Source organism: Rhincodon typus, chromosome 46, assembly GCF_021869965.1.
Source record: "Rhincodon typus isolate 14 chromosome 46, sRhiTyp1.1, whole genome shotgun sequence".
In the NCBI taxonomy this organism is placed as follows: domain Eukaryota; kingdom Metazoa; phylum Chordata; class Chondrichthyes; order Orectolobiformes; family Rhincodontidae; genus Rhincodon; species Rhincodon typus.
Window position 1 is genome coordinate 9,954,027 of NC_063377.1, and position 17,462 is coordinate 9,971,488.

The window sequence follows — 17,462 nt, forward strand, 5'->3', positions numbered from 1 at the left end:
ACCCTTCCTCAGAACTGGATCAGTCTGGATTTGGTTGGGTATAGAGCCTGTACTGGGAACAGGATAGAGTCTGGATTTGGATGGGTATAGAATCTGGGCTGATTGAGTCTGGACTAGTTCTGGGATACAATCTGGATTGCAACTGAAAATAGAGTTTGGACCAGGATCAGGGTAGAATCTATACTAGGAGTGGGATAAAGTCTGCACAGGGATAGAATCTGAACTGGGAGCAGGATAGATTTTCATTGAGACTGGGATTGGTTCTGGGGTAGAGTCGGGATTGGTTTTGCGATAATATCTGGACTGAGATCAGAAGCTGGAATATAGGGTCGGCGCTAAGGCGCGAAAGGAACTGGGAACAGAATAGTGACTGTGACAGAAACTAGAGGTGGATCCACGGTAAGACTGGGGCTTTAACTGGAATTTGTGCTAGAGCTGGTATCAGCCTGCTGCAGGATTGTTAGGTGAGTTTGGAGGCCCTGTGTGCAGAATGATCAGGAACGTTTGGAGAGACCCTGTGCAGGAGGCGCCACTCACTCCCAGGCCCCACCTTAATGCAGAGGAGCAGAAAACTGCCTCTCCAGAGGATGTGTTACCCTGTTCAGCGGGTCAGCAGGATATGCCCCAGCTCGAAAAGCTGCAGCAGCAGCCAGGCGTGGAGTGTATGGTTTGTGGGGACAAATCCAGTGGCAAACACTATGGACAATTCACCTGTGAAGGCTGCAAGAGCTTCTTCAAGAGGAGCATCCGTAGGAATCTGAGCTACAGCTGCAGGGGTAGCAGGAACTGTCCTGTTGACCAGCATCACCGCAACCAGTGTCAGCATTGCCGCTTCAAGAAGTGTCTGAAAGTTGGCATGAGACGAGAAGGTATATCTTCCTGGACAGGGATGGATGGGAGGAGAGAGCTGTTATCTGGGGGAAACTTTAATACTACAGTTAGTCTTTAATCTGCGCCATTTAGGATCATAGAGATGGACAGCATGGAAACAGACCCTTCGGTCCAACTCGTCCATGCCGACCAGATATCCCAAACTAATCTAACCCCATTTACCAGCATTTGGCCCATATCCCACTAAACCCTTCCCATTCATTTACCCATCCAGATGCCTTTTAAATGTTGGAATTGTGCCAGCCCCCACCACTTCCTCTGACTGTTCATTCCCCTATATGCACCACTCTCTGTGTCAAAAACTTGCCCCTTAGGTCTCTTTAAAATCTTGCCCCTCTCACCTTAACCCTATGCTCTCTAGTTTTGGAATCCCCTACCCTGGGAAAAAGGCCTTGACTATTCACCCTATCCATGCCCCTCATGATTTTATAAACTTCTATAAGGTCACCCCTCAGCCTCTGATGCTCCAGGGAAAATAGCCCCAGCCTATTTAGCCTCTGGCTTTGGCTCAAACCCATTGCTGATTCTTGCCTGTATTTTGCAGAACTGTCACAGTGCAGAAGGAGGCCATTCAGCCCACCATGTCTGCACTGGCCTCCTGAACAAGCAACTCAGCCAACCTTACCTCAGCTGTGCCTTCTTTTCTCGAGGAAAACAGCCTAACTTTTCAAATTTATCTTCCAAACTGAAGTTTCATATCCATGGATTCATTCTTATGAAAATTTTTTTCTGCACCCTCTTCACTACCAGGTTTCTGGTCTGTGTCCTTAACCTCATTTATTTCTCATTTTATTCTCATCCATTGTCTGTATTTTCATTTTGTTCTTTCTCCGTCTATTTTCTCTGCCCTCATTATCTCTATCGCTTTATGTTCTCATTCTCCCACTCTTTGCTAACTTCTCAATGACCTACTTTCCTCTCTACATCTCATTTTGCACTCATTCTGTCTCCATTTCTCTGCCAGTTTTCAGTTTTCTCTAATATTGCTCCCTTTCCTAATACTTCTGTACTGCTCCTTCATTTTGTCCATCACTGATTATCACACTGAAGTAGCCAGAACTGATAAACTGCAAAATTGAAATCACTTTTAATAGAATGACATCAGTGACAGATCCTGCAGCAGTAAATTTGTTGTGGGGATTTCTTAAAACATTTTTAGCCCTGTGTTTTGTTAATAATGTTGATGAATTTCTGAATTTGTTTCTGATTTTCTTGGTTTGTGTTAAAAGTTTATAGCGCAGGAGTCCATTTGACCCATCAAGTTAGTCCTAGAGCAGTTCAAATTTAATCACACTGCCCTGCTATTTCCTCATAGCTCAGAATCTTCCTCTATGTCAAATATTTAATAAAGTATTCTTTAAAATCAGCAATGTGCCCCTGGTAATACATTACTGTAAAGATTTTTTTGCAAATCCATCTCCTTATTCTCTCAGGGCAGTTTTACATCAGTGATCTTCCCTTGTCCTTGACTCCACAACCAGAGAAAATAGTTTCCAGCTATTCATTCTATAATAAGTATTTATTAATTATGAAAATTATTTAAACTTTCTATGATCCAATGTGAATAGACCCAGTCTCTGCAGCTCTCAGCCTTCTGTCATTGTCATTATCCTGGTGTATCTACACTGAATAAGTGGTTTTAGTTGCTCTTCTGTAATGGAACACAACTCTATATGTGACCTAAATTAGTGTTTTGTACAAAATTGCCATTTATTCTTTACTGTGGCATGCCTCTATATATATAAAACTCAACAGTCTATTGATTTTTATGACCATCCATCTGAACTTCCATTTAGGAAATTCAGTCTAATTTTTGTCCTTGCTCATGTTGTTCCTTCTCCTTTTCTGTCTTCTTGAGTCTTGCTCGTTCTTTTTCTCTTACGTTTTTCTAATTTCCCATTTTGGTTGATTTCATGTCAACCTCAGACTAGCTGCAAAATGCAGATCAAGGGAACTTGCGCTGGATTCTGATTAACGTAAACAAATTATTCACTTTGTGTTTAATTGCATTCCAGTGATCAGCACTGTCAATCTATTCAATGTCCTTATGTTCCAGATTTGCCGTTACATTTTCTTTGAATATTGCTGTGGTTCAGGCATCTTGCACTGTCCTGGATGAGAGTTTGATTTGTGCAATTACTGCATTCATTTATCCAGTTAGAATCCAGTTGATTTGTACTAAGCCTTGTAGTTATGTTTCTGATTGTCACAAGCCATCATTGATCTTCCACCTCTTTAGAAGGCAGTAGAATAAATACCTCATTAAGCTACATGTTAGACTGTAAACTGCCAAGATTTATAAATCACTTGTTGGCTAAGTAGCAATTTAGAATCATAGAATCACTACAGTGTGGAAACAGGCCATTTGACCTATCGAGTCCACACTGACCCCCTGAAGAACCCATCTCTATAACCCTGCATTTCCCATGGCTAATCCACCTAGCCTGCATATTCCTGGACACTACAGGCAATTTAAGCATGGCCGATCCACCTAACCTGCACATCTTTGGACTGTGGGAGGAAATCAGAGCACCCAGAGGAAACCCATTCAGAGACAAGGAGAATGTGAAAACTCTGCCTGAGGGTGGAATCGAACCCAGGTCCCTGGCGCTGTGAGGCAGCAGTGCTAACCACTGAGCCACCTCAATTATGCATATTATATTTACAGGACTTCTAAACATTATTAACTCCCTAGGGAGAATAGTTACTGTTTTGCTTGTTGGGATACAATGTGAACGTAACTGGACACAGAGCCCCTCAGTACTAACCTCTACGCAGTGCAGTGTTACTGATCACATACTCTGGCTGATTTCAGTCCAAGTGCAAATAAGGCCAGATGACATGTAATTCTTTATAAAAATGCATGATTTGGATGAAGAAAATATAGTTATAGATTCATTAACTTCATAAACAACAGCCAGTTAAAAATATACGCTAAACCCTAAACTCGCAAGGTGCTTGTATTTGAATAGGCTGCTTCAGATCCTCCCGTAGTCAAATGGACCATTATCTGTAGGTTTGATTTTGCTTTGTAACCCCCTTATGCATTCATATGAAGTGAAGAAACATTGTGCTTTAAGAAAATAATTTATTTTGGTAACCAGGAAATTTGTATAATTTGCAACTTTCAAACTTGAAGGAACCACAATGTCTCAGTTCAGTTATAAAAGAACTGAAGTGACACCTACTGGAAACTCTTCCCTCGTCAGGCAGTCATAAATTTGAACTTACTCTCGCCTTCCCAGATTCTACCTCCTTTAGAAATGTCGGTACCTATCTCTGAATCACACCTTCTCATTTTACCTCCTACTCACCTAAGTCACTGGACTTCAATGCCCTTCAATGGCTGCAGAGCACTAGATGAAACAAAGACAGTTTTGCATTTATTTAACACCATTCACATCCTCAGATGCCCCAAGGCACTTTAGAGGTGATGCAGTACAATGGAGGTGTGGACACTGTTGCAATTTATGCACAGCAAGCTCCCGTAAATATTGTTAGGACCTGATGATTTGACCTTTGTTGATGTTGCTTGCAAGAGTATTGTTGGCCCAGGACACCGGAGAGAAATCCCTTATTCTTCTTCAAAATGGGATCTTATATCTTAACTAAGAGAACAGACAGGACCTCAGATTCACATCTCATCTGAAAGACAGTTCCTTCCAACAGTCCAGCATTTCCATAGCACTGACCCGCCCGATAGTGCAGCACTCACTCAATACTGACCCTGCCATTTCAGCACTGACCCTCTGACAGTGCAGCACTCCCTCAGCACTGACCCTCTGACAGTGCAGCACTCCCTCAGCTCGACCCTCTGACAGTGCAGCAGTCCCTAAGCACTGATCTTCCAACAGTGCAGCATTCCCTCAGCTCGACTCTCTGACATTGCAGCACTCCCTCAGCACTGACCCTCTGACAGTGCAGCACTCCCTCAGTTCAACCCTCTGACATTGCAGCCGTCCCTAAGCACTGACCTTCCAACAGTGCAGCACTCCCTCAGCTCGACCCTCTGACAGTGCAGCACTCCCAATACTGACCTCCAACAGTGCAACACTCCCTCAGCTCGACCCTCTGACATTGCAGCAGTCCCTAAGCACTGACCCTCTGACAGTGCAGCACTCCTTCAGCACTGACCCTCTGACAGTGCAGCACTCCCAACACTGACCTCCAACAGTGCAACACTCCCTCAGCTCGACCCTCTGACATTGCAGCAGTCCTGCAGCGCCAACATTCTGACAGTGCAGCACTGCCTCAGCCTGACACTCTGATAGTGCAGCACATCCTCAGTCCTGACCCTCCAACAATACAGCACATCCTCAGTCCAGACCCTCCGACAATGTGACACTTTTACTCACTCTCCAACAGTGCAGTGTTCCATATTGCATTGTGTTGTGAGGCTGCAGCTTTAAGCTCATATTTCTGGAGTAGGCCATGAATGCACTGTTCTGACTCAGAGATGTAGGATGTGTTATCTACTGGGCCCTAAGTGACAGTTTGTTCAGTGTGTTATCTGTGTCCTGTCACTACCAATAATGTATATTTATTAGTGTTATTTCTATTGCAGCAGTTCAGAGAGGCAGACTGGCTCACACTCAGTCCAATCATGGACAGTACAGCCTCAACAATGGCGATGGCTTCACCAGCCCTTCTTACCTCTCCGGCTTTATCTCATTGCTGCAGCGGGCGGAACCCTACGCAATGTCTCGCTATGGCAGCCAGTGCATGCAGCCCAGCAGCATGATGGGCATTGAGAACATCTGCGAGTTTGCGGCTCGCCTCCTTTTCAGTGCTGTGGAGTGGGCCAGGAATATCCCCTTCTTCCCCGATCTCCAGATCTCGGACCAGGTGGGGCTTCTGCGACTGACCTGGAGCGAACTGTTTGTGCTGAACGCGGCACAATGCTCTATGCCACTGCATGTGGCCCCTCTATTGGCTGCCGCTGGCCTCCATGCCTCCCCGATGTCGGCAGAGCGTGTTGTGGCATTCATGGATCACATTCGGATCTTCCAGGAGCAAGTGGAGAAGCTGAAGCTGCTACATATGGACTCAGCGGAGTATTCCTGCCTGAAAGCAATTGTCCTTTTCACCTCAGGTCAGTGTGATCTGTGTCAGATCTGTGTGCAGTGTTGGGCAACCCACTTTATAATCAGGTCACCATTATGAAAGAGTGAATCATGAAAGATCATTTCTGCAGCTCAGTGAAAGATCAGATATGACTCAGAGTCATCACCAGGAGCAAACTGTAGGAAGTTAGGTGAAACTTCCATGCAGTCCATTTTCATTGGTGCTTAACTGAACATGAGTCAGGCCTTGTAAATGACAGTGACGTTCTCAATCTCCCGTCACGTTACACATGAGGACTGAAGTATTATATTCAGGTGAAGTCGAGTCAGATAGCAGTGCAACTCGAACCTGAATATTTTGATACACTTTAAAGTCATAATGCTTAGGTATTTCCATTATACTTTAATATTTATAATGGAGATTGTGTAAGCAAACATGTCACACTGTAATTACACCATCTGGTCAGCAATGGTGCAGTCAGGAGAGTGTGATTACACTGACGCATGTTTAAATGTGGAGACAATCAGAATTCAGAATGGAATAAACAGACTAAGAATGAACACTACCTCGTTCTTAATATTCCCCTCCAAACGAATGTGTGTAGTGTGTGCAGACGGTGTGCATTCAAATGCACGTATGTGTGTGCTGTGTGCATGTACATGTATGTGTTTGTACTGTGTGTGTGCGTGCCTATTCTGTGCACATGCAAATGTACATGTGTGTATATTCTGCACGAGCGTTCTGTGTGCGTACATATATGTGTGTATACGCACATGCACATGTTGTGAGTGTGTGTGTGTGTGTGAGAGAGACAGACAGACAGAGGAAGAGACCTTACTCAGTATTAATGAAGTACTGTTTAAATACAGGGGATTGAAATGAGGAAAGGGACCCATGATTCCACTTACAGACAATGATTCTGCAAGTTAGTTCTTGATATCACACATTGACATACTTAGCAGAATACTTTGTAAGGGATTTATTTGAAAAAGTGATGAAAATCTGCTGTTATGTTTATAGAATTTACTCAGTCGGTTTGGGAAGTTACGTCAAGATCAAGGGGATTAGTGTCTTTAGGTGTTTTATTAAAATGACGCGACAGATGATTCAGATTTATTTTGGTTGAATACTGACTTAATAGCTGATGAAAATAGAAATAAGTCAAATCTAATCAGAGTTTACGTTGTGTTAAATCTCCATGCCAGCTGTTGGTGAGAGCCTGGAACAATAGAAGCTGTGGTTTTCGAACTAGCGTCAGTAATATCAGACAATACAGCCTGTATTTAACATCATTTTTCCCAGCTCTGTCAATTACAAGAACAAAAATTCCAATGGATTGCCCTTATAGTACTTTACAAAGAAACCTAGGGAACGGATCAGGATTTACAATAGTTCCTGGAAATATGGCGGTATTGACAGAGGATTCCTGGGAGTAGATCAGTACAGACAGGAGTCCCCAGGAGTGGAACAATATGGACAGGGGGTCCCTGGTGCAGTTTAGGATCGATAAGGATGCCCTGTGGTGAGGGTCAGTATAGACAGGGGCTCCTTGGAGTAGGTCAATGTAGACAAGCAGTCCCTCACAATAGATCAGTATCAGAACCTCGTGAGTGGGTCATCTTAGACAGGGTGTCTCTGGGGGTTGTTCAGTATTGATGGGTGGTCCCAAGGAATGGGACAATTTTTTTCAAGACATCCATGGGAATAGGTCAACATTGGCTGTGGGACCATGGGAGTGGGTCAGTGTTAATAAGATGTCCCTGGGAGTAAGACAGTATAGGCAGATGTTGCTGGGATGTGGGCCAATATTGAGAAGGGTACCCTGTGAGTGAGTGTATATTGAAAGATACTCTGTATTTGGTTCAGTCTTTATAGGAGTCACCCAGGAATCAGTCAGTAGTTATAACGATTACACAGGGGTGGCTCATGGGAGAGAATTAGGGTCACCACGGGAGTGGTTCAGTATGGACATATACCTGTGGCAGTGAATCAGCATTTATGGTGCTCTTTAGAGTGGGTCATTATTTGTAGGGGGTTACCTAGGATTGGTCATTATAAGACACACTGAGAAGTGGGTCAGTATTCATAGGTGGTTCTCAGGGATGCGTCAATATTAATAAGAAGTGCAAGGGAGTGGCTCATTATTTATAGAGGGTATTCTGGCGAGGGTCAGTATTTATAAAGGGTACCAGGGAGTGGGTCAGTTTTTATAGGGTGTACCCGGGAATGGGTCAGTATTTATAGGGTGTACCCAAGGGTGGGTCAGTATTTACAGGGTATACCCGGGAATGGGTCAGTATTTATAGGGTGTACCCGGGACTGGGTCAGTGTTTATAGGGTGTACCTGGGACTGGGTCAGTATTTATAGGGTGTACCTAGGAGTGGGTGAGAATTTATAGGGTGTACCCGGGTGTGGGTCAGTATTTATCAGGTGTACATAGGAGTGGGTGAGTATTTATAGGGTGTACCCAGGTGTGGGTCAGTATTTATAGGGTATACCGGGGACTGGGTCAGTATTTATAGGGTGTAACTAGGAGTGTGTGAGTATTTATAGGGTGTACCTGGGACTGGGTCAGTATTTATAGGGTGTACCTGGAACTGGGTCAGTATTTATAGGGTGTATCCGGGATGGGTCTGTATTTATAGCGTATACCCGGGAGTGGGTCAGTATTTATGGGGTGTACCCTGAACTGGGTCAGTATTTATAGGGTGTACCCGGGAGTGGGTCAGTATTTATAGGGTGTACCCGGGACTGGGCGAGTATTTATAGGGTGTACCCGGGACTGGGTCAGTGGTTATAGGGTGTACCCGGGACTGGGTCAGTGGTTATAGGGTGTACCCAGGACTGGGTCAGTATTTATCGGGTGTACCCGGGACTGGGTCAGTGGTTATAGGGTGTACCCGGGACTGGGTCAGTGGTTATAGGGTGCACCTGGGACTGGGTCAGTATTTATCGGGTGTACCCGGGAATGTGTCGGTATTTATAGGGTGTACCCGGGAGTGGATCAGAACTTATAGGGTGTACCCGGGACTGGGTCAGTATTTATAGGGTGTACCCGGGTATGGGTCAGAATTTATAGGGTGTACCCTGGAATGGGTCAGTATTTATATCGTGTACCAAGGCGTGGGTGAGTATTTATAGGGTGTACCCCGAATGGGTCAGTATTTATAGGGTGTACCCGGAAATGGGTCAGTGGTGATGGGGTGTAGCCGGGACTGAGTGTGTATTTATAGGGTGTACACGGGAGTGGGTCAGTGTTTATAGGGTGTACCCTGGGACTGGGTCAGTGTTTATAGGGTGTACCCAGGAGTGGGTCAGTATTTATAGGGTGTACCTAGGAGTGGGTGAGTATTTATAGGGTGTACCCGGAATGGGTCAGTATTTATAGGGTGTACCCAAGTGTGGGTCAGTGTTTATAGGGTGTACCTGGGAGTGGGTCAGTATTTATAGCGTGTACCTAGGAGTGGGTGAATATTTATAGGGTGTACCCGGGAGTGGGTCAGTATTTATAGGGTGTACCCAGTGTGGGTCAGTGTTTATAGGGTGTACCCAGGAGTGGGTCAGTATTTATAGGGTGTACCCAAGTGTGGGTCAGTATTTATAGGGTGTACCTCGGAATGGGTCAGTATTTATAGGGTGTGCCTAGGCGTGGGTCAGTATTTATAGGGTGTACTCGGGACTGGGTCAGTGTTTATAGGGTGTACCCGGGAATGGGTCAGTATTTATAGGGTGTACCCGGGACTGGGTCAGTGTTTATAGGGTGCACCTAGGACTGGGTCAGTATTTATAGGGTCTACCCGGGAATGGGTCAGTATTTATAGAGTGTACCTGGAAATGGGTCAGTGGTTATAGGGTGTACCTGGGAATGGGTGTGTATTTATAGGGTTGACACGGGAGTGGGTCAGTGTTTATAGGGTGTATCTGGGAGTGGGTCAGTGTTTATAGGGTGTATCCGGGACTGGGTCAGTGTACCCTGGACTGGGTGTGTATTTATAGGGTGTACACAGGAGTGGTTCAGTGTTTATATAGGGATGCCCCGGATTGGGTTAGTATTTATAAGACGACCTCAGGACTGGGTCGGTACAGACGCAGTCCTTAGGCAAAGGTCAATATTGGGTTTCAGTAATTGCCCTGTTTTTTTTATTGGGGATCCTCAGGTGTGGATTAGCATTTACAGCAAGTCCCCTGGAATATGTTTAATGAATTCCACTTTTTACACAGTAGGCAAAGTAATGTATTAGAAAGTCGTTTAGGATTCCTGTCAGGAATTCAGAGTTGTTTTAAGGTCAGTGATCATTATAATGTAGTGGTGGATTTTATTTATCCAGTGACCCAGTTCTTTCTGTGCTGATCCAGCTCATGTGATGTTTTGGTGAATTTGCTAATATGTTGAAGAATGAAGTATTATTTAAAGGTGTGATGTGGAGTTGTTTATCAGAACCTCAGTCTCTGAATCTGGACAGTGGTTTGAAATAATATTTTCCCTTTCCATCGACCTAAATTGCGTCGATGTTCGAATCAAATGTGAAATCTATTATGTTTCAAAAAAGTCAGTTTTTTATTTCACATTAAAAATATTCCCCTTTGTCATCAGGATTCGAAATGAGCCACATTCTGGTTCTGCACAATTACTGAACTGTTAACAATATGTATTAAAAGCATCTGTAGCAATATGGATACAAAACTGGTTGGGTGACTGCAAGCAGAGAGTAACGATCAATGGTTGTTTATCAGGCTGCAGACGGTTTATAGTTGTGTACCCCAGGGGTCAAAGCTAGGACTCCTGCTCTTCCTGATATATATCACTGATATAGACTTCAGCGTACAGATCACAATTTCAAAATTTGTGGTTGCTTCGAAATTTGTAATTATTTTGAACTGTGAGGAGGATAGTGTTGATCTTCAAAAGGACACAGTCAAGCTGGTGAAATGGACAGACAAATGTAAGACGAAATTTAATGCAGAGAAGTGTAAAGTGTTTAATTTAGGAAGGAAGATCACAGACGATATAAAATCAATGGTACAGTTCTAAAGCAGTTATGAGAGCAGAGAAACCTAGGTGTATATTGAAGATGGCAGGACAAATTCAGAATGTGATGAATAAAACATTCAACGTCCTAGGCTTTATCATTGCAGTTAATGAGAAATAAATATTGTTAAACTTGTATAAAATATCTGTTAGTCCTCACACTGCACATCACACTGTAGGAAGGACCTGAAGGCATTAGGTGAGGATCAGAAAAGATTTATATGAATGGTTCTGGAGTTGAGGAATGTCAGTTCTAAAAATAGATTGGAGAATTTGGGACAGTTCTCCCTGGAGCAGAGGAACCTGAGAGGAAATTCAAGAGAAATGTTAAAAATCATGAAGGATCTGAATAAAGTAAATAGGGAAAAGCCATTCCTTGACAGAAGGATCAGGAACCAGAGGGCACAGTTTAATTGGCAAAAGAAACAACATTGGCATGAGGAAAAGCTTTTTCACATAGCAAGTGGTTAGGATCAGGAGTGCACTCCCTGAAGATGAAATGGAAACAGGTTCAGCTGAGGCCTTTGAGAGGGAGTTGGATAGTTATCCGAAAAGAAAGAATGTGTAGGGTTATGGAGAAGGCAGGGAAGGGGCATGAGGTGAATTCCTCCTTCAGAAAGCTGACACAGACACAACAGGCTGAACATGTTTTGTGCTATAGTCATTCTCTGATAATGTCCTGCATAGGGAGGTTAGTGTGCAAAATCAAAGCACATGGGATTGGTGGTAATGTACTGGCATGGATTGAAAATTGGTCAGCAGACAGGAGACAGAGAGTAGCAGGTGGTGACAAGTGGGGTTTTGCAGGGATCAATGTTTGGGCCCCAGCTATTCAGAATATATACCAGCAATTTGACAGGGAATTAAACATAATGGGTGGAATCTTATAGGAGTCTGAGTGAAATGGGCTGTGATGAGGTTTGTGGCAGATTCAGGTGAGAAATCCGGTGAAGGCTAGTTTGACATTGGAAGCATCTCACTGCAGTTTTTATGCATTTGCCAAGTGGCAAGGCATGTTTCTTGCTAGATAGTGATGAATTTCCAATTATACCTTGTTGAGCACCTTATAAATGACATATTAATTTTCAGCTCCCTATCTTACCAAACATACTGAACAAGTTTGACATCAAGTAATCAGAGGGAGTACCTACCATCTTCAGCTCGCTGCTGGCTGTGACCCAAGTCCATGTTGCTCAGCATTAAACAGCATCTCAGTACATGATCCACAGGCACCAGACACACAGACACCCCTCATCCATGAACATTGGCATCCAGCATTTGCACCTCTCTGATCCACTTGCAGGCTGTTTAGGAGACACAAACTTAAATTGTAGGCTGCATTGGTAACTAGTGTTGAAAGATGGAGCAGGGACACCTTACACACATAGACAGGCATCCAGCACATAGATAGAGATAGTAGGAACTGCAGATGCTGGAAAATCTGAGATAACAAGGTGTAGAGCTGGATGAACACAGCAGGCCAAGCAGCATCATAGGAGCAGGAAGGCTGATTTTTCGGTCCTAGATCCTTCATCAGAAATTTCTGTTGAAGGGTCTAGGCCCGAAATGTCAGCCTTCCTGCTCCTATGATGCTGCTTGGCCTGCTGTGTTCATCCAGCTCTACACCTTGTTATCTCAGCACATAGATAGGACCAGCTGCCTTTCAGGGCTGTTCATTTGCTGTCTTTGCACCCATTCACTTTGCACCTACCTGTATGCTCGCAGCATCCATGCTGTGATCTGCCTGTTAGACATTGGTGCTTCAGCCAGAGCCAAAGCTATCAGTACTGTTGTATCAACATGCCGTTTTGCACAGATTCACATACAGGCTGCTTATCATACTTGTCACAGGAATCTGTCCACAGGGTAGTGGGAAATACCTTGATGTACAGTATATCAAAATATCAGTTTAATACTTACAGTACGTCCCGTTTGATTGTGTGATATGTGTGTACAAACGAATGGCCGTGTTGGAAAGTGGGTGTGGGATGGAATTCAGTCCTGTCATGGGGGGAGGGTGTGGGGTGCTCTAAGTCAGGAGGCCCTGGTGCCCGTCAGTCAGGGGACATGGTCACTTGTCAGCATGGGTCACTCACTGTCAGTCAACCTGTGTGACTACATTCTGTGGGATAGGACCTGCACTAGCACCCAGCAGAGAGTTGTGTATCACCAGCTGGAGAACTTCAAAGACAAAGGTGGGTGTCTGGCCAGTGATGTCAGAGGGTGCTGCTCATTGAAGTTGGCCAGTGATCTGGGGCAAATATAGCCCTGGGTGTCTCGTTGTTAAGGAGGGTGCAAAGGGAGACTTTATGGGCAATGCGAGAGAGAGGGGGAGGGGGGGATCACTGTTAAAAGAGAGCAGGGATATGGCAGGGATAAAATGGCAGGGATAAAACAGGTATTTCTCAAGAGGGAGCAAGGACATGGTGGATACAGGTACAGTTACAACATTTAAAAGACAACAGAAAGCTGTAACATTGTGGTTGAAGGGGCAGGGCAGACAGTTGGAGGTGAAATTTGATGTGGTGCGTTTTCACATTGGAGAATGGCTGACACGTCTCCACCCTATTTTCAGAACTGAAATTTCTCAACTATGGAAACGTTCTTGTGAATCTTTTTTGAACCTTAGCTAATGTCTCCGACAGCATGATGTGCAGTGCAAAGCAAAAACACACAGGAATGGCACATGGTAAGATGGGGATAGAATCAGATGTAAACAGTGCCATAGAGACTGGGTAGGTAGTTAATGAGACTCATTTGGTAAGATACTGTAAGACATCTTGCTGGATTTCACAGAGAGAATCTCTCCAGAAAACTTGCTGCAACTTTCTTTGCCAAAAAGATGGGAGATCTAGCCCTGTATTTTCAATTTTGCTGGTAATACAATACCAGGTGGAATTTATAAGGAGGATACAAAGAGCTTTCAAGGCAATCTAAACAAGTTGAGAGAGTGGGCAAATGTGTACCAGGTGCATTATACTATAGGTGCGTATAACATTGTCCATTTTGGTAGGAAAAACAGAATGGTAGAGTATTATTTAAATGGTAATAGATTGGGAATTGCCGATGTCTGAAGTGATCTGTGTTTACTTGTGCACTGGTAATTGAAAGTAAATTAGAATGGTAGATGATAAGTTGGCGTTCATTGCAAGACGGTTTGAATACAGGAACAAAGAATTCTTGCTGCAGCTATACAGGGCCTTGGTGAGACCACAGCTGGAGTTAAGGAATGTCTTAAAGACTCAAGCCAAGCAGAGAGGTGTAGTGAGAAGAATTTCAGAACTTAGGTTCCAGACAACTGAAGACGTGGCTGCCAGCAGTAAATCAATGATAAGTGGCAATATACAAGAGGCCAGAATTAGAGGAGAGCAGAAATCTAGGGTGGTTATGAGGTTACAGGACATTACAGAGTAGATCAGTGAGCATAGGGATAGTAGGGAAGCAGGGATATAAGACCATAAGACATAGGAGCAGAAATTAGGCCATTCGGACCATCAAGTCTGCTCCGCCATTCAATCATGGCTGATAAGTTCCTCAACTCCATTCTCCTGCTTTCTCCCTGTAACCCTTGATCCCTTTGATAAACAAGAACCTATCTATCTCAGACTGTCTACGACATATGCAGCTAAGTTTTGGATGATCTCAAGTTTCTGGAAGGGAGAATGTGGGAGACCAGCGAGGAATTCATTGGAATAGTTTGCTTTAGAGGTAACAAAGAACAGAATGAGAGTTTCAATCACAGCTGAGCTGAAATGGGCAAATTGTAACGAGATTAAATAGATCCCATAACAGTTGAGATAAAGAATTTGTGATGATAAATTAGCAGGGTTCACCTAGTTTGTCTTTTATCAATCTCAAAATTGCCCAAATGTCTGATGATAATGGTGATGTTGACTAATCAGAGCAATAGATCTCCATCAATAAGTCTACAACAGATGCAAGGTGAGGAAGACTCCCAGTGATTGAGAGTTTTGGGAACCATAGGTTCAAAGTCACCTGTTTCTCCCAGACATGATATGCTCAGTACACATTTCCAATTGCTGGTATCCTGAGATTTGAACCCTGACCATGCTCTGTCTGTTGGTGTTATGGTCATTTCAGTGCTAGTGAAAAGTTAGAGTAAATCAGTTCATGGTGCCAGAGCCTACTGAGCTTGTAGGTACAGGCTTGAATCTCAGAACATGGCAGAGTCAAAGGAAATCATGATTAAAGGCTGCTAAGTGTAATATCACATTCCTGTGTGAATGAAATTTCAACCTTCTGATCATCATCAAGTAGGGGCTCTGGGAATTGCCTCTGGGAGTTCCTCCAGTGGACTAGGAATGTCAAAAACAGTTTCCTGTAAATTATGAGTGCCAAGAAATGCATCCTGGGGACCAGGACGATTGGAAGGCATACCCTGGGACCTGGGAAAATCATGCGTTGTTTCCCTGGAACTGGAATACTGAGAACTGCTCATCAGGGATTGGGAGTGTCAGACAACACTCCCAGAGAACTGGGTATATCAGGAACTATTTCCCAAGCGTTGAGAACTGCACCATGTATACTGGGAGCTGTACAGTGGTAATTGGGACTATCAGATGGTTCCCCCTACTGGGAACCCTTCCCCAGTGACCAAGAATGCCAGAAGCTACATCAGAGAATCTGGGAATTTCAGAAAGTGCCACCAAGGAATTTGGAATATTGAAAGTTCCTCCAGAACTGGGATTATTGAGAACTGCTCGCAATGAACTGGGATGTGAATGAGGTTCCTGAGGTGAGACAATTGATCAGACATTTATTTGTAGATAAACAGACACACCAACACTTACTCAGGGTGCTTGGGATGGTTAATGATGACAGTCTTAGCAATAATACCCACCTCTTTCAAAAATGAGTCAAATGCAGGTTTTGGTATTCATTTAATATTGAAATGTTTCCTGCTAGAATGAGCGGGGAGTTAGCTGGGTCACGTGTGCGCCCATGAGACTTTATTATAATCTAAAACCCACCTTCGTGTGTTTTCCTGTAGATGCCTGTGGTCTTTCGGATCCCACCCATGTAGAGAATCTTCAGGAAAAATGCCAGTGTGCCCTGGAGGATTACACCCGCAACCAGTACCCCAACCAACCCAATCGCTTTGGCAAGCTGCTGCTGCGGTTACCTTCCCTGCGTGTGGTTTCCTCCCCTGTCATCGAGCAATTGTTCTTTGTGCGTCTGGTGGGTAAGACCCCAATTGAAACTCTTATCAGGGACATGCTGCTGTCTGGTGCCAGCTTCACCTGGCCTTACATCCCGATCCAGTAATAGGGCAGACAGTGGGAGGAAGTGCTTAACAGGGCTTTGCTGCAAAGACATTTTGACCAAGAGATCGGACAAGAACTAACCTGGATTTTAAAGCAGTTTTGAGCTTTCCTGTGGGCTGGGGTCTTAAGGCCTGTTGATATTGGATGACAGGGGACACTTCTTTCCATATGATGAAACTTTTCCTGGAGTCAGAACTTTGGTAACATGCAATGCTGGAGCAAGGGATATCAAGCCCAGTTTTGAATAAACCTAAATGAATTGAAATGAATGAGCGTGCCTTTATAAAATTATGATATCAATATTTGGAAGATTTTATGAAAAACTTGGATTTCTTGCTACCTTTTGAATCCCAAGATATGCCAACTACGTTTACAGCCAATGAACGAAATTCCTGTTGTAATGTAGTTAGTTAAGCAGCCAGGACATGCTCCCTAAACAGCAATGAACAGTGGCAGGGGGTGCAGGATGTGTTAACTTGTTGATTTTGGTCAACTTGATGGTAAGTATGAGCTTGGACTTGGAAGAGAGTCCAAACCTCTGCTATAGTGCCACAAATTTTTGATGTCCATGTGAGAGAGCAGTTTAGAACATCATCAGAAACAAGCTCAAAACAGAGTGCTGTGATCATTCAGTATTGACTCTCTGACAATGTGGCACTCCTTCAGCACTGATGCTCTGTCACTGCGGTGCTCCCTGAGTGCCGATCCTTTGAAAGTGTGGCACTCCCTCAGTGCCAACCCTCTGACATCCCTCAGCCTGGCATTTATGGGTGTGATAGTGAAGATGTTAGTCGACATTAAAGCTGTTGGTGTGATATCGGAGCTCTTGGTGTGATATTGAAGCTCTTGGTGTGATATTGAAGCTCTTGGTGTGATATTGAAGCTCTTAGTGTGATATTGGAACTGTGGGTTTGGTATTGAAGCTGTTGGTGTGATATTGGAGCTGTGGGTGTGATATCGGAGCTGTTGGTGTGAAACCGGAGCTGTGAGTTTGATATCAGAGCTGAGGGTTTGATATCGGAGCTGTTGGTGTGATATTGGAGCTGTGGGTATGATATTGAAGCTATTGGTGTGATATTGAAGCTGTGGGTTTGATAGTGAAGCTGTGGGTGTGATAGTGAAGCTGTGGGTGTGATACTGAAGCAGTGGGTGTGATAGTGGAGCTGTGGGTTTGATAGTGGAGCTGTGGGTG

General features: G+C 44.1%; 1 protein-coding gene across 1 annotated transcript; it reads left to right on the forward strand.

Annotated features, from left to right (window-relative positions):
- The first annotated feature begins 490 nt into the window (after positions 1-490).
- Positions 491-16,499, forward strand: LOC109924994 (COUP transcription factor 2-like). Its single transcript, XM_020524974.2, has 3 exons — positions 491-869; positions 5,456-5,983; positions 15,997-16,499. The coding sequence occupies exons 1-3, from the start codon at positions 491-493 to the stop codon at positions 16,269-16,271; spliced, it is 1,182 nt and encodes a 393-aa protein (XP_020380563.1). The 3' UTR covers positions 16,272-16,499.
- The last annotated feature ends 963 nt before the right edge of the window (positions 16,500-17,462 follow it).